The following is a 22,033-nucleotide window of genomic DNA, read 5'->3' on the forward strand; positions in this document are numbered from 1 at the left end:
ATGAATAATGGTACTTGGTAAAATTACAATAACGCATATGGAGCGGCCCACGCGGACGCCACTTTGACTACACATTGCTGATCCCACATGTGGGCAGCCCGGCAGCGAGATCAGCGGTGAGCGGAGGCCAATAGACCGGCTTGGGGGGAAGCAGCGGTAACAACAAGAAACGCCCGCGCTAAGAGGCAGCCGCACCGGGGGTGTGGTGCCTGGGGCCTTTGGGGCTGCATATACAGCCGTAGTGGTGACCTCTACAAAATGTCATGGCAGAAGGCAAAACATCAGCAGCACGCTAGCCGATCCCTAACATGAACAGTGGCTTACTATAAACTGCACACCCCAATCACTCCCAACAAATTAAAGGAACACATATGGAGCGGCCCATGCAGACGACATACTGATTACACACTGCCGGATCCCAGCAAAAGAGCAGGTTGTAATCCGCACAGAAGCAGGAAAGGGCATCAGGCAGCAAAACTGACTTTTGGTCCAAGTGGATTCTGGAATACAGCGGGGGCCCCTCAAGGGAAAGATAACAGAGACTCCCGCAGCCTACCCCACGACTTAAAACCGACAGTAATCAGAAGACGGACGGGGCTATGTATCATGAAGCATGCCACCTAAAACAGGTGCCTAACAGAAAGGGAAAGAGAACAACAATGGCCTGAAACCCAAAAGAAGCTGGATAAACCTCAGCCCATAGAATAAACATAGCACAGATAAAGAACTATACCTGGTTCTACAAATCTCCCACAAGAGTGACAGGCCGAACACCTACCTCAGAGGCAACGGCGACGAGCAACAGCGATCCTAACTCTTCAGACCTAATCTAGAACGACAAACAAAACATCATATATCGCCCAAGATGTCCAAACAATCAACGAAAGATAAAGGTCAAGGCTCTGGTGATATCAAAGCCATGCTCCAGACAGCGGATACTCAGAAACGCAATCAGGTGCAGGCGATGGCCCAGGTACATACCCCCCCGTCCAGAGGGGGCAGAGAATGCCAAAGACCCACCTATTCGAAGGTCAGACCTGCTAGAAATGCTGCTAGAGCTCAAAAAAGACATTAAAGAAAGTGCAACTAATCTTGCGAAGTCCATCAATGACCTCTATAAAGGAACTTTGGTGGTAGAAAAAAGAATCGACGAAGTTGAAACGGTGGTAACAGAGCAGAGCCATGAACATGACATCTTGGCAAACAGACTCCTGGAGCTGGAACAACAAATGGAACGTGTGCAGAATAAACAGGAAGATGCAGAAAACAGGTCCAGGCGAAACAACATTTGAATTCGTGGAATCACGAAATCGGTAATGGACTCTGACCTACAGCAACATGTGACGGACTTGTTCCGTCACATCCTGAACACGGAAGAGAACAAAGAAATCGTGCTAGATCGGACGCACAGTATCTATTCAACATATCAACTCAACAAGAATCTGACTTTCGATGTACTAACCCGGATACACCTGTATCAACTGAAAGAGGACATCATGCGAGCAGCTCGTAAGAAGGAACCTATTAGGTTCCGCTCCACTCCAATTCAATTGCTCCAAGACCTAGCTCAGGCTACACTCGCCAGGAGGAAAAGATTGAGGGTAGTCACAGACTGGTTGAGAACCAGGGATGTGCGATACCGGTGGGGACACCCAACATGCCTTCGCTTCAAATGGAAAGGCCAGAGGTTCTCCGTCTCCAAGGAGGAAGAAATGGCGGACCTCATGCAAGAGGATGAAGGGGGCAACCTCACCGCTAACGAAGGATCTCTGTCCCGGAACGGGGAGATGGAAGGTGGATCTGGAAGAAACCAAAGGAAGCTGGGACGTCCTCGACCACGGGGGCGTAATAAGGAACCTAAATCCTCAGATCCCACCTGAACAACTGCCAATCACCTGGAGAGCAAGGATTGTCCACTTAAAAGTGGAAAATGGGGATGACAATAAAGAAAAGAATAGATCTCACATCTGGAACGTAATCATATGCTAACTTGAGTGCACAAGAAACAAGCATACCACACACCAAGCGGCATGAAAAGGGGGGTGGGGGGGCAAGGGGAGAAGAAGAAGTCCGGAACCCTAACTTTCCGGGTGAGTAAAACCCGGTGATCTATTGTGAATACAATATGTTGAGAAAGTTATTGGGAAATTTTAGTCCAAAAGTTGGGGCGGGGGGAGGGAATTTCATTTTTTCGTTTTTGGGTGAAGAGGTACAAAACACACATGCAACATCTACAAAATTCTTAAGCTGGATCGCAATGAAAGGGACCAATGGCTAAAATACAATAATGCCTGAGTTAACATTTGTCTCGCTGAATGTCCAGGGACTCAACTCCCCAATCAAGCGGAAATCTATGTTGTCTAGGTTGAAAGATATGCACGCCTCGGTGGTATGGCTGCAAGAGACACACTTACTCCCGGGGGATGAACAGAGGTTGAGACATAGAGCCTTCCCTATACAATATCTGGCCTCCAGTGGGACTAAAAAGCAGGGAGTGGGCATCCTATTAGCAAAAAAATATCAGCTTTGAGAAACGATTTGTTAAAAAAGACCCGGATGGCCGTTACTTGATACTGGGGGGGAAGTTGATGGGCCAACTGGTTACCTTGATTTCAATGTATGCCCCCAATGCAAAACAGGACCACTTCTTACTGAATCTATTACCCAAAATCATGCAATGGGGAATAGGGAAAATCCTAATTGGAGGCGATTTCAGTGGGGTGATGGATGCAACAATGGATAAAACTCTTCCAGCCACCTCAAATGACCACGCATTCAGACAAGCCCTGGCCAAATTTCTAAGGGAACTACACCTACTAGAGTCCTGGCGATTCTTTAACCCACAAGATAGAACATATACCCACTATTCAGCAGTACACAGGGGTTACTCCTGTGTTGATATGATACTTATTTCAGAAACAGTTGTCCCACAGGTTACAGGCTTAGAAATTGGAGTGCGATGCCTGCCAGACCACGCTCCGGTACTCCTAAAAATAGAGCTAAACTGTCCACAACCACAACCCCACAAACCCTGGCGATTAAATGAGGTAATATTGAAAGATCTAACGATCCGGATAAGCATAGAACAAACCTTACAGAACTATTTCTGGGAAAATATGACACCGGGGGTGGACTGGTCGACTATCTGGGATGCCAGCAAAGCGGTAGTACGGGGGGAATTTATCGCGCAAACATCAAATTACATTAAAAGTCGGGAGAGGATGAGACGCAATATGGAATCCAACATACACAAGGCGGAGGTGGTATACAAAGATAGGGGCTCAAAGAAGGCATGGAGGGAACTAAAAAAGGCCAGAGCGATCTTAGAAACCCACCTAGCAGATGATGCAGCACGCCTTCTGGTACAAACAAAATGTTTTATTATATATATGGGGGTAAAGCTAACCAACTCCTTCCTGCTAAACTGAGGCACCAGAAACTTTGGAACCGTATAACCCAACTTCGCAATGGAACCGGGGAGGTAGTGAGGGGGGAGAAAGAAATAGAAGAGGCGATGATTTCATATTACACCAACAACCTAAAAAGAGAAAACCTAGAGGGGGAGGCACAGGTCACATTCTTAAATCAGATAGACTTACCACAAATTAGTGAGGCAGACAGGCAACAGCTGGAAGGCCCCATAACAGAGGCGGAAGTGGGGGAGGCAACAGCAGCACTAAAAGGACACAAAACCCCAGGCTCAGATGGGCTAAGCAATGTATACTACAAAACATTCAGGGACATCTTAACAAGCCCTTTAACACACCTATTTAACTTCATTAGAGACAAGGGGCGTACATCCCAGGATATGGGTCCAGCAACTACAATATTATTGTTGAAGCCAGAAAGGGATTCAATGGACTGTGCAAGCTATCGCCCGATCTCCTTATTTAACGGGGATGCAAAGATCTACTCCATGGTACTACCCCAGAGACTAGCAATGGTACTTCCCAAAATAATCCACTCAGATCAAGCAGGCTTCGTGAAGGGGCGGCACACATACGACAACATTCGCAGGGCCATAGATACGATAAACTGGGGACGGAGAATGGGTCAGAGATTTTCAGTGGCAGCTCTGGATGCCTCTAGAGCCTTTGATAGCCTACACTGGGGTTTTTCATTTCTAACCCTTGAAGGATTCGGGTGTGGACCAATCTTTACCCGCATGGTAATGGCCAACTTCGCAAACCCATCCACTAGACTAATGGTCAATGGGAAACTTACAGGGAGCATCCCCATTCAGAAAGGCACAAGACAGGGGTGTCCACTGTCACCCCTGATCTTTGCCATGGCTATGGAGCCATTTGCATGTAGGGTTCATAACCACCCGGGTATCCAAGGGGTTGAAGTGGGCACGCCAGGACCGCAAAAAGTAGCACTCTATGTGGATGACATTCTCCTGTTCCTAAGGGACACAGCAAACTCCTTAACAGCAGCCATACAATTACTGGGGGAATTCGGTAAAGTCTCATGATTCAGCGTTAATTATCCCAAATCCAAAACTCTTAACATTACCGAAAAGCCGGAACAAATCCGGAATGGGAGAATCAATATCCCCTGAAGTGGGATCACAAGCAAGTAAAATATCTTGGGGTACAATTGACCCCCAGATATGATAGGCTATACAGGGCCAATATCCCAGACCTCCTGAAAACGCTAGCAAGAGACCTAAAATGATGGCAACTAAAGGAATTGTCCTGGCTGGCATGCATTACAGTGGTTAAAATGACCATTCTTCCTAAATTCCTATACGTAGTTAGTGCCCTCGCAATAAGAATCCCGGGTCCAGCCATCCAAACATTACAGAAAGAATTGATGAACTTTATCTGGGGGGGGGGTGACCGAGAATCCCCAAAACAGTACTATTTAGACCACAACTGGGGAGTCTGGGGGTCCCAGAATTCCATAGATACCTATGGGCAGCACAGGTAGCCCCGATGCTACAATGGACATCTGGAGAAGATCGAAATCAGTGGGTCATACTAAAAAGAACAGCGACCAAGACACCCCTCGGGAACCTTGGCTTTCTCGCCACACCACACAGGGAAAAAGGAGGTCAACTACTAGAATCAACTAGAACTACTCTATGGTATTGCGATAGGGTATTGAGAAACAAGAAGATCAAAGTGGGGAGGGGACCACTCACACCGATAGCTTATAAACCAGATTTTACCCCAGGAACGCAGGCTTATTTCTGGACAAATTGGGGGGGGGGGGCAGGGAAAATAACATGGTCCTAAAAGATCTCTACTCAGATAGGTCACCCTTGACGTTTGAAGAATACAAGGCCAGGTTTAACATACCGGAGCGGGAACGATATCACTATGTTCAGTTTAGGCACTGGGTCTCAAACGTGAAGGTGAAAGAAGGGGCAACTAGAAGCCCTACAGGAGGGGAACTAACAATACAAGAAGGCCAACCAGACAAGGGAATAACTAGATTATATCGTCTAATGGGCGTGATGGACCCTGAAGAGAACCTCACTTACATGCAAAAATGGGAGACAGATCTAGGGAGACCAATCTCTGGGGACACACAGAGCCGCATCTGGCATAAACCGTCAAGAACTCTAAATATACCTCGATTGAAGAAGCAGCATACAAACTCTGCCTCCGTTCGTACATGACGCCCGTACGTATGCATGCCATCAACCCAGAATACCCTGCAGCCTGTTGGAGGAACTGCGGACAGTCTGGGGACCTTATCCACATGTGGTGGTCTTGCCCACTAGCAGAGACCTACTGGAAAGAGATTTTAAGTCATATTAAAGAAATAACTGGTGTGGGGCTCCCCTTCGATCCGCTAGTGGTGCTCCTGGGAGAGGCAGTAGAGGGATGCTATGCAAACTCAGGGCCTACAGCCACGCTCATCACACACATGCTGAGTGCGGCCAGAATCACGATTGCACAAGCATGGAAGACTAAGGATGGACCAATAGTAGCCATGTAGTGGGTGAGGCTGTGAGGAGTGATGGCCATGGAAAAGGTGACAGCAACAGCCCACGGCTCTTACTCAAAATATCTGAATATTTGGCTACCACTACACAAATTTACGGACGATAAAGAACAGATGTACTTTAAACCCAGGTTGCTCCGTGCAATACCTATCATTTGATAAACACGAACATTAAGCTGAAAAGCGATCCAACCGGCTGAACTTTTAGAACAAGAGCAGAACACTTCTTCATCCATAAATTGGGGAAATGTTTGGGGGGCTGGGGAGGAAAGTTTGACATTTATTTTTTATGGCTACCATATATGAGCAATGGAATTGAACTGCACTGAAACCCCAAGATGGGGCAAGGAAGAGTTGGCATGTACAAAACAATGCATATTTGTCATTAACTGGTTATTGATGTACACATGTCTATGATGCTCTAAAAACTTAAATAAAGTTGGTAAGAAAAAATGTATAGGAACGAGGTGCTCCCCCCACTGCTTGCAATAATAAATGAGGCATTTGAAACAGGGAGGCTACCAGAATCCCTGAGAGAAGCAATCATTATCCCACTCCCCAAACCCAATAAGTCAGGCATGGATTGCGGATCAGATAGACCCCTGTCGATGCTGAACCAAGACAGCAAAATGCTCATGGCGGTGTTGGCAAATAGAATGAGACGAGTCATAAGCAACTTAATACACCCTGATCAGACTGGATATGTCACGTGTAGAAACATTTCGGACAACCTTAGACGACTTCACCGGGTCATAGAGCACACGAAAGGAGACTCGAGCGAGATTGCAATTGCATCACTTGATGCAATAAAAGCCTTTGACTCCGTCAAATGGCCCTGGCTGATGGCAGCCCTGAGTAATTATGGCATGAGGCCAGGGTACCTTAAATGGGTGAAATTACTGTATAGTGCACCGCTAGCCAGAGTCAAGATGGGAGCGATCATTTCGGAGAGGTGGCAACTTAGTAGGGGTACTAGACAAGGATGCCCGTGGTCTTTGATGTTGTATATCCCCTGGCGATATACTTGAGACAGCAATATGAGGTAATCGGGATCTATACAAAAGAGGAACCGCACCTAATTTCGTTATATGCAGATGACATGTTACTGTACTTAAGATACCCTGAGGAAAACCTCCAATACATTCTAGAAATAATGGAGCGATTTGCGTCGCTATCTGGCATTGCAGTGAATCCCAAGAACTTGTGTATATTCCCTCTAGGGAGGTATGTAGGGGTCCCGCAGGAACAATTGCCAGTCTTACAAATACCATAGGAGATCAACACTTTCAGATACCTGGGGATAGACATTTATCACACGGTGGAAGCAGAACACCAGCACAACACTGAGAAAGCGGTAGTGAACATTGAAAATAGCATGAGGTTCTGGACTAGGCTCCTCTTGGCCATGATGGGAAGGAGGGCGCTGTTGAAGATGGTTGTATTGCCCAGACTACTACATTTCTTTGGGAACATACCATATATGATACCAAAGCGATTTTTTGTCAAACTACAGAGCATATTCAGGGGATTTGTTTGGCACGGAACTAGGAACAGAATTGCCCTTTGGAAGATGCAGAACACGTATGATAAAGGGGGTATAAAACTGCCTAATTTTGAGATCTATTATTTAGCCAGTCAACTGCAATACGTGGCCAAATGGTTATCTGAAGACTCAACCTCAGAGTCCAGACTGTTGAGATTGGAGTGTGCCCCGTTTTTTCTGAAAGAATTGATATGGCTGCCCAAACTAGAGTTGAAATAGCGCCCAGAGATGTTGGTAATGGGATGGAAGTTATGGCGTATAGCTTGTCAGGTCATGGAGAACCCAACCCCATGTTCTCCGCAAGTGCCGTTAGTGGCATTGACCGGAGGAGACGGGCAACTAAGGAAGACGATTTGTAGGCACTGGGAACCGGTGGGGATCGTAACAGTGCAAGACATATGGCAGGAGGGGGAGATAAAGGAATTTGGGGTGTTGGCGGAGGAAACGGGTCTACATGGGGGCAATATATTACTTATACTAGAATGCTACTGCAGATCAGGGAGACATGGTCGGAAATAACACTAGAAGATCAACCTGACGCGGCCATAGAAACGATATATGATATAGCCGATGGAGGGCATGAGATTGCCAGAATCTATGAGCTATTGATCTCCAGGGTGGGAAAGGAAGTGGCCCAATTAAGACAAGACTGGGAAGAAGAAGTCGGGAACCCATAAGTGACGGGCTGTGGGAGCAGGCCCAAGGGTACCATACAACAAATACAGTTATATGTAACCCACAGGGCATACATGACCCCCCAGAGGACAGCTAGGTTTAAGAACGCCGAACGACAAACATGCCTCAAATGCGCCAGAAGAAAACGCAGGGATGACACATATGTTTTGGGCATGTCCAGAAATTGGGAAGTTCTGGGAGAAGTAGCCCACCGGCTAAATGAGAAAGGGATCAAGATAAATGTTGAATCCGTGTGGGCATGCATGGTAGGAGGGTTCCCTAGACCGCACCAACTGAAACATGTGAGCAAACTTAAGGACTTGGCATATATACTTGCCAAGCGTAGAATTACAATGGGGTGGAAGGCATGCAACAGACCGAGGGTAGAAGTCTGGTGGAGAGATCTTCAGAAATGGACAGAAGCTGAAACGGTAGTGTGGCATGAAGCGGGCAGTAGCGGGGGAGGAGGAAGCAGAAACCCTGACAGCCTGGAAACCCTTAGTGGCCACATTGTATGGGTCCACCCAGGACTGCTCAAGCAACCAGGAATCTGCTGAGAATACGGAAAGGGAAATTCCCCTGCAAGAAGGAGAAGCAGAATGCAAAGTGGAGTAGGCTCAAATTGAGGGGACAAAAGGGTAAGCAGCAGATACTTAACGATATGCGCAAGATGCTAAAGTATTATGATAAGTACTGCAGGTTTTTGTTGAATGTTGATTGTTGTAAAAATCAATAAAATTGTTATTTTTTTTTAAAAAGGACATTTTCGAGCCAGTCGAGCCCCTTGAGTTGCAACCGACTGCACTGCTGACTGTTGTTACGCCGCAGTCGCTAAAGCTGTCTGAGACACCTCGACCAGTGCTTAAGAACTGCCGACCAGCACTGATACGAATCCCGACGCTGAGACGCTATGTAGGCCAGCCTGCAGTTGTCCGTCCAGCCTCGCTTTTCGAACTGTCTGCCGCCTGATACCTGCAGCTGTCTCCCGTCTTGAACTGAGTCGCAGAAGCTACAATGCACCCTGAAACGGACTCGACACTGTCAAGAACCAAGAACACCTACAAGCACAAGGTACATTATGGTTCTGTCCCCTTGGTCCTTCTCCAAAGGCACCTAGCGACATTTACGACCCATTGCTCACTTTGCGCTGAAACCAGGCATCCTTGAACTGTTGCGATTATTCACTATATCGACAACCCTCCTGTCAGTATCCAGAGTGCATCCCTTTTTCTTCTTTGAAACGGTCTGTCCTTTGCATTCCTTTACAGGGTGGGTTGTATTTCGTAGTGTGCTAGAACTGGCTGTTATGATAATAACAGAGTCGATATTTTATACAACTTTGATTGGACAGTCACTTTTATCATTGGGTAATACATGTATTTTTGCTATGTTCCAACTAACCAACGATCTACGACATTTATGAGATAAGCCTGCTTTTCTGTCCAGGTTATCAAAATTGGACATGGAGGTTTATAATTTGCTTGTGTTTCCAATCAGTTTGGATCCCTTCTGGTGTACTAGAGGTGTGGGGCTGATTGATGGTTTAGAAACTATATTCATCCCTGGACCACTGGTGCCCCAGAAGTTGATTCGTCACAGTAATGCCACCGTAGGCATGATGCATTGTGTTTTAAAGGAAAAGATAAATATGAATTACGGAGCGTAAAATAGTGCTCCATAAAGCACACCGGATGGTGCTGCATGATAAATGATGGGTCTTAAACCGAAATAAGTCAAATAAAGATGAATATACGTCATTAACAGGTGCCATACATAGAAACTCCAGGTTGATTTCATAGACTGCACACCAGCAGAACACGCGCCAGAGACGGGTGCCATTCATAGAAAATCCAAATATGAACCACCTGGAAAATACAAAGGGGTAACCTTGGAATTGGCTGTTATGCAAAATAAATATGAATACGTTGGTTTAAAAACCACAGCACCAAGGGAAGTATGGACACATCTAGGAAGACCAAGAAAAGAAAAGGAAGACGCCTTGCTCCAAGGCAGGGCGGCTTCATAAACTGCGCCGCAGCAGAACACACGCCAGGCAGAGAAGCTCCAGGTTGGTTTCCAGCAGAACTCGCACCAGGTATAGAAAATTCAACCATGAAACGTCCGGAAAATGCAAAGGGGTAAGACTGGAATTGGCAAACAGAGCCTTGGCCCCAAAAAACAGCAAGCCAGTACAAATGAATTTTTTTGAAATGGAAGGGAGTCTTGAAAATTGAAGAGGGAATATCCAGAATAGCCAGTGTGCCACCTACAGGGTAATGACCTGGTAAACCCTACGGTGGAAACAGTTAATATATGAGATTTCGCTCACAAAGCTGGCAGAAGTAGGGGCGCCAATTTTACCAAACATGGGCAGATAGCACAAGGTAACACCAAATAAATATGCTTTATGGCGCGCATCCGCATCCAGACACGAAAAGCATGGCGCTCATTTTGACAGGTTTTGATAAGTGCTTGAACAGAAAGGGAAGGGACTTTTTGGAGAACCTGAGCGGCCGTAGACCCTCTCAGGTGTGGCGGCACAGGTCAGGGAGGAGGCTGCCCTCAGCACAAAAAGAGAAGGCGCCAGCCATAATGGCCACACGGTGCCTGCCATTTACACAGACCTGGGCCCTTGAACTGTAAGCAGTAATGCTGGCACATTAGAGCATATCTCCTAATGCCCTCGTAGTACCCAAAAGCACACATCTGATTTTTGGATTTGTTATAATCCTTGTTGTAAATGATAAAGGCCTGTTTAAAAAAATTGATTTCTATAATGTTTTTACTATTAAGTCTAATGCTGCACTGTCTTGTAGGTGCTGGATGGCTCTTGCTCATTTGTCTAGAATGCCTGGGACATACCGCTCATTGCCGAGCAGTCACAAAGCCCTGCTTGGCAGTGTCTTCTGCAATTAATTAATATATTTGTTTATTCATATGCAGGATCAATGCTCTGTTAATCACAAAATAATTTACAATAGATAAATCGGATTAGACGGGAAGCACTGAGCCTCTCAAAATGGGGTGAGTTGGAGGGACATTGTGACCAGCTTGTGGAGGGGAATAAATGGAACAGTCACAGGGACAATGCCAGTGACGAAGAACAGTAACAACAAAAATGGAGGAGGCACCCCGATAACCCAGACGGTGTCCTCCTCCTGTCCTCCCCCTTCCCCCTGGGGCCGAAGGGGAGGCACCGGCGAAATCGCGGCAAAAATTGGGAAAGCCCGCGATGGGCAACTATGGAAAGGGGCAGAGCTACCCCCTTATAACGGGCGGGCTCCTTACTGCAGGCAGCATCCATCCAGCCTTGGCAGAAAGACGCCCGCCCGCAGATACGAAGAAGAGGATTTCGTTTAGTTTTGGCTTTTCGTCTCGTTGTGAGGAACTCGGTTGCAGCTCGTGAAGAAGAAGTGCCGAGGGGGAGACTTCGTCACCGCCCTGGGAGCAGCAGCAACTGGATCATCGGGGGAGCTGCAGCAGCGGTAGCGGAGGACCGAGCGGCCGGATACCAGCAAGAAGGAGAGGAGAAGCGGTGGGGCACCAGCGGAAGGACTGATCGGCAGGCAGCAGTGTGGAACTGCCCGAGGAACCGGCGTTGCAGTGGGCAGCGCCACAAGCAGCTGAACGGAGGAAGCCACGGAGCAGTCACAGAGGAGCTGCAGAGCACACGGCCAGCCCGAGGGACGCACGGGTAAGGCAGCCGCAGGAGGGGTTGTGCAACTGGGAGGGCAGCGGACAGAACGAGGCGGCCACAATGGACCCGGGCCGCAAAGTGTGAAAAGCGTGGGGGGAACAGGCAACCCCAGGGTCAGAGGCAGGGCTAAGAGCTTGCAGCTCTCCCCGGATCAGGACAGAGGGCCCGGGGGGCCAATCCATTCCCGCGCGCCAAGACTGATCGCTGAGAGGGCAGAAGCCCACTCCCGAGTCCGCGCACAATAAAATAGCAGCGCGAAGAAGTGCGGAAGCGGGGAACAGCGTGGCGGACCGCAACATACAGCCAGGCTACAAGGCTGAGAGTGACACGAGCGACAAGCAGGAGCAAAGAGGGCCACTACACGGCAAGGGAAGGCAACAGGACTTAAGGAATCTGAGTTTTGTTTTGGTTGTGTAAGCGCCTTTTATTTCATCATGGACTTGGAGGCATTCATGGAAATGGCCAGGCTGGCGGCGGCCAAACATGGGCCCAATTGGATGGAGGCCACGATTCCCCAACCTAGGGAAGAATAGGCTGGGCCCAGTCAGAGGCCTAATTCCCCCCTGATTTTCCCAGACACCGAGGAACAACAAGATCACGAAGGGGAAGAAGATGAAGGGGAGCTGGTCGAGGAGGAAGAGGAACCGGCAGCAAAGAGAAAAAGAACTATGACACAGAAAGCCAAGGCGAACTGGGAGCAGTCTAAGAATGTCAGGAATCCCAGGGCCACTGGGCCACAGGGCCAAAGGGCAAGGGGAAGGCACAGTAGGTTGTAGCCGTACCGGCACCTACACCTGTGGAGGCGCAAGGAACCAGGGTCCACCCAGCACGCCTGCAACCAGACCGGTGGCTGTGACTGAAGACGGGCCTGCATCCTTCGAGGCGGTGAAAGGTATGATAATGCAATGTGTGCATGCATGGGGCAATGGGGGCAGCGGGCAGTTATTGAGTGGGAATGTCAATGCTTTCAACCAAATTGCGAATGGGGCAGCTGTAATACAGCAGAGAGGGGTGTCTCTGGGTCCCGGGGGGTTGGGCCTGGGGGGCTACCAGACAGGTAATACTCCCAGCATCGGGTTTGTCAGGGGGGGCAAGCCAGTGGCCAGTTACTTATCCCGACAATGCATTTCCGGATAGGTGGTGCGGTTTCCCCAGGGGCAACAGGCCGCAGCAAGGCCCATCTCAAACTCCATAAGCGGGGGTAATTCAATGAACCAAGAAGGGACAGTGCTGACAGGGGCAGCGCAGGCACCAGCCTGGTGGGGGCAAGGGGGGACAGGGCCGGGGTTACCCGCAGTCACCAATGCTAATAGCTGGCAAGATGGGGTGTGGGGGCCTAATATGACTCGATACGGAAGACCAATGCCAGGTTTTGCCCCAGTCCGGGTATCAGTAAGCTCCTTAGCATGGCACATACCAGGGGCCACCAAGGAGAGGGTGTGGAGAAGGAATTTATAGAAATATTGGATTTTGTGGGGATGGAACCTCTGGGAGAAGGTATAAAGGAATTGTCAGAAAAAGAGAAGGAAAAGCGAGACAGGAAGAAACCCAAGGTAGAAGCATCCATACATAACTGGCTAAAGGCGTTCAAGGTGTATATGTCAATAATGTTAGAAAGATTCCCTCAGGATGCATTGGCAATGATTGCGTATGAACAGTATATTCATGAACTGTATTTGAAGCATGGGGTTGAAGGGTGGTTACAATATGATCAGGGTTTTCGGTTGAAAATGCAGGTATGGCCAGCTTTGTCTTGGGATGAGATGGACGTGGGAGGATTCTTAGACAAAATGGTGCCCGCAGGAGAAGGGGGAGAGAAAGCACCAGGAAAGGAGCCCCAGAGTTGGAGGGGCAGTGGTGGATACACCCGTCGGGGGAGGGCGTCCTTTCGTGGGTACTCCTCCTGTAACAGCAGGGCCAGCTACCAGGGGGAGCAAGCAGATTGCTGGAGGGTTAATACTGAAGGGGGTTGCCCCTTTGGCAAAACGTGCCGATTTAGACACCCGCGGGGAGAGGTACTGGGGAACACAGCTCCTCAGCCAGTGAGGGAAACATAGGAGCAGCCCCAAAGCAAAGGATAAGGTCAAGAGAGAATGGGGTTACAAACAACACGTTAATAACACGCCCACAGATGTGTACGATTTTTATTATAGATTGTCTGCCAACACTGGTTAACCTCCAAGCACTGACTCCCTGGTTAAATACTTATCAATATTGTGGTGATGAAAGACTGCTGTGGGAAGGTTTTAGGTGGGGTTTCAAAATCCCATGCACAGAGGACAAAAAGGGCAAGGAGGCTCTCAATTTACGGTCAGCTCTGGGGATGCCGGAGGTAGTGGCACTTAAAGTTCTCAAAGAGTTCAAGTTGGGTATAGTAGCCGGTCCATTCAAGTGTCCACCTATGGCCAATTTGGTAGTTTCTCCAGTGGGCCTGGTCCCTAAGAAAGAGGAGGGACAGTATTGACTGATCCATCACCTCTCCTTCCCAGAAGGGGAATCAGTGAATGATGGCATAGCCGAGGAGCTGTGTCGTGTCCATTATTCATCTTTTGAGGATGCAGTGGAGGTTGTGAGGGCGGCAGGGAGGGGAGCCTTGATGGGGAAGGCCGACATAGAGTCAGTATTCTGGCTGTTGCCCATTCACAAAGAAAGTCAACGCCTGTTCGGGTTCAAGGTACATGATCAGGACTACTATGACAAATGTTTACCTATGAGGTGCGCCATTTCCTGTGCATATTTTGAGGCCTTCAGCACCTTTATGGAGTTCACGGTCAAGGAGGAGTGTCAAGAAGGGGCTGTGGTTCATTACCTAGATGATTTTCTATTCATTGGCAAACAAGGGTCGATGGAGTGTGGGGCCCTCATGAGTACATTTCAGGGGCTGATGAACGTGATCGGGGGCCTCGCTAGCCAAGGAAAAGACAGTAGGTCCGGTGACCTGCCTGAATTTCTTAGGGATAGAAATTGACACAGTGAAAGGGGAGTGCAGGACAAGGTGACAAAGGTTTGAGGGGTAAAAATAGGCGACCCTGAAGGAGTTCCAGTCACTGGCGGGTAACCTCAATTTTGCAGGGAAGGTCATCCTGGCGGGTAAACTGTTTGCAAGGAACATCAAACTCAAAACTGTGGGGTTGCAGCATGCAGGGCAGCATGTCAGGTTGGGGGGCGAAGTACGGGAGGACCTAGCTATATGGGACAATTTTGTGGACAATTTCAACGGGGTACTACTATGGAGAGGTCACTGGAGCAGCAATGACAGGCTCAAGCTATTCACTGATTCATCTGGGTCCCTGGGATTCGGGGCAATCTTGGGCACCAAGTGGTGCGGCATGGCATGGCCAGGTGAGTGGCACCAGCAAGGCATCACCAGGGACATCACGTTGCTGGAGCTCTTTCCCATTGTGATAGCATTCAAACTATGGGAAGAACAGCTGAAAGACAGAAAAGTGAGGCTCTGGTCAGATAACTTGGCAGTAGTCCAGATCATAAATCAAGGGTCAGCCAGCAACACAAGAGTGTTGCGGTTACTGAGGGAGCTCAACAAAAGCATGCTGGCACTCAACATAGAGGTGCGAGCAAGACATATTCCTGGGGTCAAAAATACGGCCACTGATGCTCTCTCTCGTTTGCAGTGGAAAAAATTCTGAGGGAGTTGTCCTGGAGCAGACAAGACGATGACCCCATTCAAAACTCAGTGGTGGGACATGATTGGGGCGATCTGAGCTCCCTGATTCACACGGCACTAGCCCCGGGCACGGCATGTAGATACAAGGCATGCTGGGAACGGTTCTTGACTCTCCAAAGGGAAGTATTGGGAGAGGGGCAGAGGGTGCTGCCGGTGAGGGCCTTTGTGGGCTGGGGCTTTCACGAAGGGAAGACCAGGTCATGGATGGCCTATCACTTGGCCGCAATCGCCCATTATTTTAAACTGGAAGGTAAAAGTGAACCCACTAAGGAACACTACATTGTGATGGCAATGAAGGGCTGGGCAAAGCAGGGCGTACCAAAGGCAGATGAAAGAAGGCCCATAGATATAGTCAAGCTGCACAAACTAATAGGATGCCTGGAGGAAGATTCCCGGGATGGATTTGAAGTGTCATTGTTCAAGGCGGCATTTACATTAGCTTTCTTTGGGGCTTTCAGGGTGAGCGGATTGGTTCTGGAGAACAAGGGTGCCAAGGGGACGGGTTTCCTGCAAGTGGGGAATGTACACTGTTCGGAAGGGAGGTTGACCCTGTTTTTAAAAAGATCAGACACAGATCAGGAGGGGAAAGGGTGCACAGTGGTCCTCCAGCCCATCGCCGGAAGTATAGTCTGTCGAGTCAGGACCGTGTCGGCTTTCTCGGGCAGAGACCGCCCTCTGGGGGGGGCCTCCACTGCTCATTCACCAGGATGGGGCCGCACTTAGCCGCTTCCAGTTTAGAAGGGTTATGGAGCTAGCTTTGGGGAGAATCGGGGAGACAAGGGGAGTGTTTCGGACACACTCATTTCGGATAGGGGCAGCCATAGGCAAGTAGATTGGGAGATGGCGGTCCGGGTGTTTTAAGAGGTACATCAGACCTGAAAAACTGTAAAGTTGACATGCCGCCTTCACATCCCATTAGCACCAGCCCGGAGGAGAAGGAGATCGGTATGGGTGATAGGACACTCTTTTGTGTCTAGGGCTGGGGCAATCTGGATGGCGGAGCAGGAGGAGCTGACAGCCGGCGAATTCAAGATTGGGTGGCACGGGGTGCCAGGGATGAAATGGGCGCAACTGCAGGGGCAGGTGCGCAAATTGCTGGGGAAACAGCAAAAACCTGACATTTTGTTCATACATCTAGGGGGCAATGATTTGACAAGCCTGGGGAGGGGGGATTTAATGCAGGAAATTATGTTCTCATTACAGGAGCTCGCAGGACAACTGGGAGAAATGGAAATCATCTGGTCGGAGATCATCCCGAGACCAGAATGGAGAGGTGCGGATAATCACGCAGCTGTGGAGAGATCCAGGCGGAAGTTGAATTGTGCAATGGCCAAATTCTGCAGGGGCAGAGGATTTGGGCAGATCAGGCTCGGCCTGATTAACTTGAAGTCCCCAGAGTATTATCTCAAGGATGGGGTGCACTTGTCACCGATAGGGATGGAGCTTTTTTACTGGAATCTCTGCACCAAGATCCTGGAAATGTGAGGGAGCCTAGGGGGGGAGCAACGGTGGGCGGTACCCACCCGTGGCGTGGCGGTGTTTGGGACACCAAGTACAAGAGACAGACTCTGGATGAGCCAGGAGAAAGCCGGAAGGGTCTTCGCTCTTCTCAGACCAGCACCCCTTGGGAGCCTAAGCGGCAGGCGCGTCTGGGGTGAACAACAAGAGCTCAGCTTCCCCCAAGGAAACGGCACTCTCCCCGCTCACGAACACCTGCATGGGCAGGCGAGGCTCAGGCGCTAAGGGTTGGGAGAGTTGGGCCTATACTGGACTTTTGGAAGGAAAGGGGGAAGCAGGTTGTTGGACACTGTGTGTAGTGTGGTTTTTATGATGTTGTGGGAAATAAATCTGCGGCCTTTTATGACAAAAACAAAAACAAGACTCATTCTACACTTTTCTGGGGGAGGAAAAGGGAATGAGTATTTGCTATGTAATGGGTCCAAATGGACAGATGCACGGGTTATGCTAGTGACGACGAACAGTAACAACTAAAATGGAGGAGGCACCCCAATAACTCGGGCAGTGTCCTCCTCCTGTCCTCCCCCTTGCCCCTGGGGCAGAAGGGGAGGCGCCGGCAAAAGCGCAGCAAAAATTGGGAAACGCGCGAAGGGCAACAATGAAAAGGGGCAGAGCTACGCCCTTATAACGGGTGGGCTCCTTACTGCAGGCAGCATCCATCCAGCCTTGGCAGAAGGACGCCAACCCGCAGATACGAAGAAGAGGATTTCGTTTTACACCCACCCACCCTACAAACAGGGCAAGGCACGGACGAGCCTGGTCGTCGACGTCGCAGGACGGCGAGGCGGTGTGGCAGTGTTTGGGTGACCAAGCACAAGAGACAGACTCGGGATGAGCCAGGAGAAAGCCGGAAGGGTCTTCGCTCTTCTCATACCAGCGCCCCTTGGGAGCCTAAGCGGCAGGGGCGTCTGGGGGGAACAAAGGCTCAGCTTCCCCCAAGGAAACAGCACTCTCCCCACTCACGAACACCTGCATGGGCAGGCGAGGCTCAGGCACTAAGGGTTGGGAGAGTTGGGCCTATACTGGACTTTTGGAAGGAAAGGGAGAAGCAGGTTGTTGGACACGGAGCAGTCGCCGCATCTTCAGAGTTATTTCCACTAATGTGTGCAGTGTGGTTTTTTATGATGTTGTGGGAAATAAATCTGCAGCCTTTTATGCCAAAAACAAAAACAAGACTCATTCTACACTTTTCTGGGGGAGGAAAAGGGAACAAGTATTTGCTATGTAATGCGTCCAAATGGACAGATGCACGGGTTATACGTACGATGACAGCGCCTTAAGTGGCACTGAAAAATGAGCCAGGGTTCATCAGGGGGTGTGTTCTGACTGCAGGGGGGGGGTCGCCTGCCGGCTCGTACAGCCACACCCCTTCGACGAGCCCCAGCTTAATGGGCTACAGGCATCCATGCCAGACAGCCTTTTGTAGAGATCCACACCCTCTCCCCCATAGGGCAGAGGGTGCTGATCTCTGCATTTATTTTCTAAAGGCTTGCCTAGCAGGGGACAGCGCCTCACCTTTTCAGCCTTAATGGTGGCTCTGCCCCTAGCCAGGAGGGGCAGCATCACCATTGAGGCTGAAAAGGTGACCCTGCTAGAAGCAGAGGCCTTTCTTTTTCAAAATCCTGAAGCTCCCGCTCATTTGAGGAAGCTTCAGGATTTTGAAAAAAAGGCTCTGCTCTTTGCAGCCTCACCTTTTTCTCCATAATGAACGCGCCGCCCCACGGGCATCTCTTGCTTGAGGGATGCCTTGTAGGTGCAGCGCCACCATAGTGGATGAAAGGCATTTTTTTCTGAAGCTCTCTCACGTGAGTGAGAGCTTCAGGATTTACAAAAAAAAAACGTTGTCCTGTAATGGCTGGGGCTGCCAGGGGAGATTAGTGAGCACCGGCAGGGCCCCGCCTCAGAACGAGATTACTGAGCCTGCAGGGACTCCGCCCCAGCCTACTTAAAGCCCTGTAAGTAGACATACATAAAGGACAATGACATTTTTATATACAAGTAGCCGGTATGGCCAGGTCATGGATTTCTGCAGGCACAGTGCTTGTACAGATTAAGGGGTGTGTGGCTATAGCCCAAGGCTTGTCCCCAGTGCTATAAGTGGGCCGGGCGCCCCGGGCCCACCATAACGGGCGGGACACATTATCCCACTGCAGCCGCGACGGGAGATGCTGACAGACGTGCAGTCACTATAAATTCCTCTGGTGACCCCTTGGGCGAGGGGTCACCGGAGGAAGTTATTTTTTTGTTTCTCTCTCTGCAAACCATAAGGTACACATACAAATATATGCATGTTATATATTTGTGTGCACACCTTACTATGGTTTGTGTACTTTTCAAGCCATCTTGAAGTACACAAACCATAGTATGGCACGCAAACAAATATATAAATGCATTTAAGTATTTATATACGGCGTACCTTACTATGGTTTGTGTACTATGCAAGCCATCTTTTATAAACATAGGAATATGTTGTATGTTTATAAGTTTATAAAAGATGGCTTGCATAGTACACAAACCATAGTAAGGTACGCGGTATATAAATGCTTAAATGCATTTATATATTTGTTTGCATACGTTACTATGGTTTGTGTACTTTTTCAGGCCACACCCATCCCACAAATCATGCCCCAAATGAGGCAACACCCCACACCCCCCTCGAGTACTTCCCCCACTTAAAGCCCTGGGTGGAGCGGAGAAAAGGAAGGCATGGTCAGAGGTCAAAGTGGAACGGAACTAAAGGGTACGACGTCCCCTTACTTTTCGTGGCAACCACTACATCTGACCCATATCTGATGTGCCACCACACCATCCATGTCAATTTGTGCCCTGTGGGTTAAAAAAAAAAAAGACGCCCTACCGCCAATATTGATTATTATAGACGCCAACTTGCAGCAACAAATGGGAAACAACGGGACTTTGGCACGTCCTGCACAGCACAGACATCGTCTATGCGCTCGCTTGCATCCGTCCCCCTCCCTCTTCCTGCTTACCGCGCTCCGGTGCTGGGTTGGCTCCGTTCCCCGGATTCGGCCATTGGCTGCAAGACAGCTCTCTGCAGGTGATCAAGCGGCTCACGGGCTGTCATTTCTCTAGCACAGCGCCCCGCTCCTTCAAGTCAAGACCACGGGGAGTCCTCTGTCCTTCCAGGGGACCTCACCCTACGTACAGCTCCCACAAGGATTTCACGCCTCGCTTTCCTCTTCAGTGGCTCTCTGCCTCTGAATATATCTCTCTCTTTAGTATCACTCGTCACCTCCCACGAATACTTCCCTCACGCGTACACCACGGTCCCGGTCTCATTTGCTATCCCTCGGCACTCTCGCTGATGTGCGCACACAACTCCCGCTACGGAATTGAATTTAAAGGAACCCGCCTTGCGGACAAGAAGAGGAGGAGCCAAGCGAGAAGCAGTAAATGAAACAGAAACTACAGTAATGGAACTTGAATGCGGAGCGTCCTCTAGGTTTACAAGTAGATCACGGGAAGAGTCACTGTGAGGCAAGTATCCACATTTCAGTGACTGCTGGCTGAGTACTGTTGCGACCAACGTTGCCTCTGCTCCCTGCCAGAAAATAGGTCCCATGAGTGGTATGACAGAAAAGAAACCGCTTCCAAGGGACAGAGACGTGGCCATTTATCTTCTTGGCACCCTATGGCATGGTATTGTTTATTTGTAAAGCGCCTATACACAAAGCAAATGTTTCAAAGCGCGGAAGGAGGGAGGGAACAAGGGGGAAAAACAACAGTCATTCAGAGCCCTTGAATTTCTGAAGCATGCAAGTCCATATAAATACAATTAATGATGTAGATAACAGCAACTAGGTTTGACAACAATGCTGCAGTTTTTTCAAGTGCATTGAGGCGCCACCATTCAAGGAGGGTAGACAAGGAATAAAAAGAGGATCTTCCAGGCATGGTGCATTCAGATCGTGCAAGTGTACAGACAGGTGCAGGGGACGGGGGCAAGTGCAGGGGGTCGGGGGATACAACAGAAGGACTACAGTCTCAAGCAGGATTGGCCAACATTTATAAATGTGGTGCCTGATTGTGAACTGTTTTCGTTTATCTTTTTATTGAACTAAAAAGGCAATAGAGACCAAAGTAACCGTATACACAAGTCGCGGCCAGAACATCGCGACAAAACCCCACGCAAAGCAAAAAACAGCCAGCAACAGCTACCTTTTGCGTGATCCCCCAGGGGCTAAACCATGCACCCTTTAAACAGTGCATGGGGTCCCCCGCAAATAGGCTTGCATCTCTCAGACCCTGCGTGAAGTCCCTCATAACTGTCAGCGGCACCTGACAACATGCGTACGATTTATTATAAAGCGGGTAAAACTTGGAATCTGTGTGCCAACCCTCGTAAACCGTTCCTGCAGCCCGCTACACTGCATAAGCACACCCTTAAGTTAGATCAGAACCCGGGCTGCGTACACGCACCCCTAAATCCGACACCCAATCTTACCTCTGCACTGTGAATCCAATGCGTAAGTGAATGTACGCCTGCCTTCGGTTGGTGAATAGTATGAGGGCTTTGCGTGGCCATTTCCCCGCCGAGAGGTTGCGCGGTCGGATCCATGAATACGTATCGTTCCGCTCAGTAGTGGGCCTGCGATGGACTGCCTGCGGGCCGTCCCTCGTAACACCAACAATATCCCTTGTTCTTCCTCTTTTTCCACATTCCGCCCCTACCCTGCCCTCTGCGCAAGGCACGCCCACGCTTTCCGTGGTGTCTCTCGCAAGGCACTCCGCTTCCTGCAGTGATGTGCCGATCCTGCGTAAAGTACTAAAAAGTCCAGCTCAGTCGATTCCATTAATCTACAAACAGGATTTGCGCATGGTTTGGCGCACAACGTCTCGATTTTCCATGTAGATCATTCCATGAATCGGTCCCTCGATGTCTACCTTTCATCATGTATTACTGCAGCGCTATCAACCAGCAATGCGTGCATTCACGAAG

General features: G+C 49.3%; 1 protein-coding gene across 1 annotated transcript in view; it reads right to left on the reverse strand.

The window, feature by feature from the left end:
* Nucleotides 1-20,298, reverse strand: part of LOC138488135 (schlafen family member 13-like) — a 434,878-nt gene extending 414,580 nt beyond the window's left edge. The window contains exon 1 of the mRNA XM_069614898.1: nucleotides 20,064-20,298. Within this exon, the coding sequence (XP_069470999.1) occupies nucleotides 20,064-20,158 (95 nt within the window). The 5' untranslated portion in view covers nucleotides 20,159-20,298. The remainder of the gene's footprint in view (nucleotides 1-20,063) is intronic.
* Nucleotides 20,299-22,033: the final 1,735 nt, after the last annotated feature.

This window comes from Ambystoma mexicanum, chromosome 9 (assembly GCF_040938575.1).
Source record: "Ambystoma mexicanum isolate Mex_15411 chromosome 9, UKY_AmexF1_1, whole genome shotgun sequence".
NCBI classification, from domain to species: Eukaryota; Metazoa; Chordata; class Amphibia; order Caudata; family Ambystomatidae; genus Ambystoma; species Ambystoma mexicanum.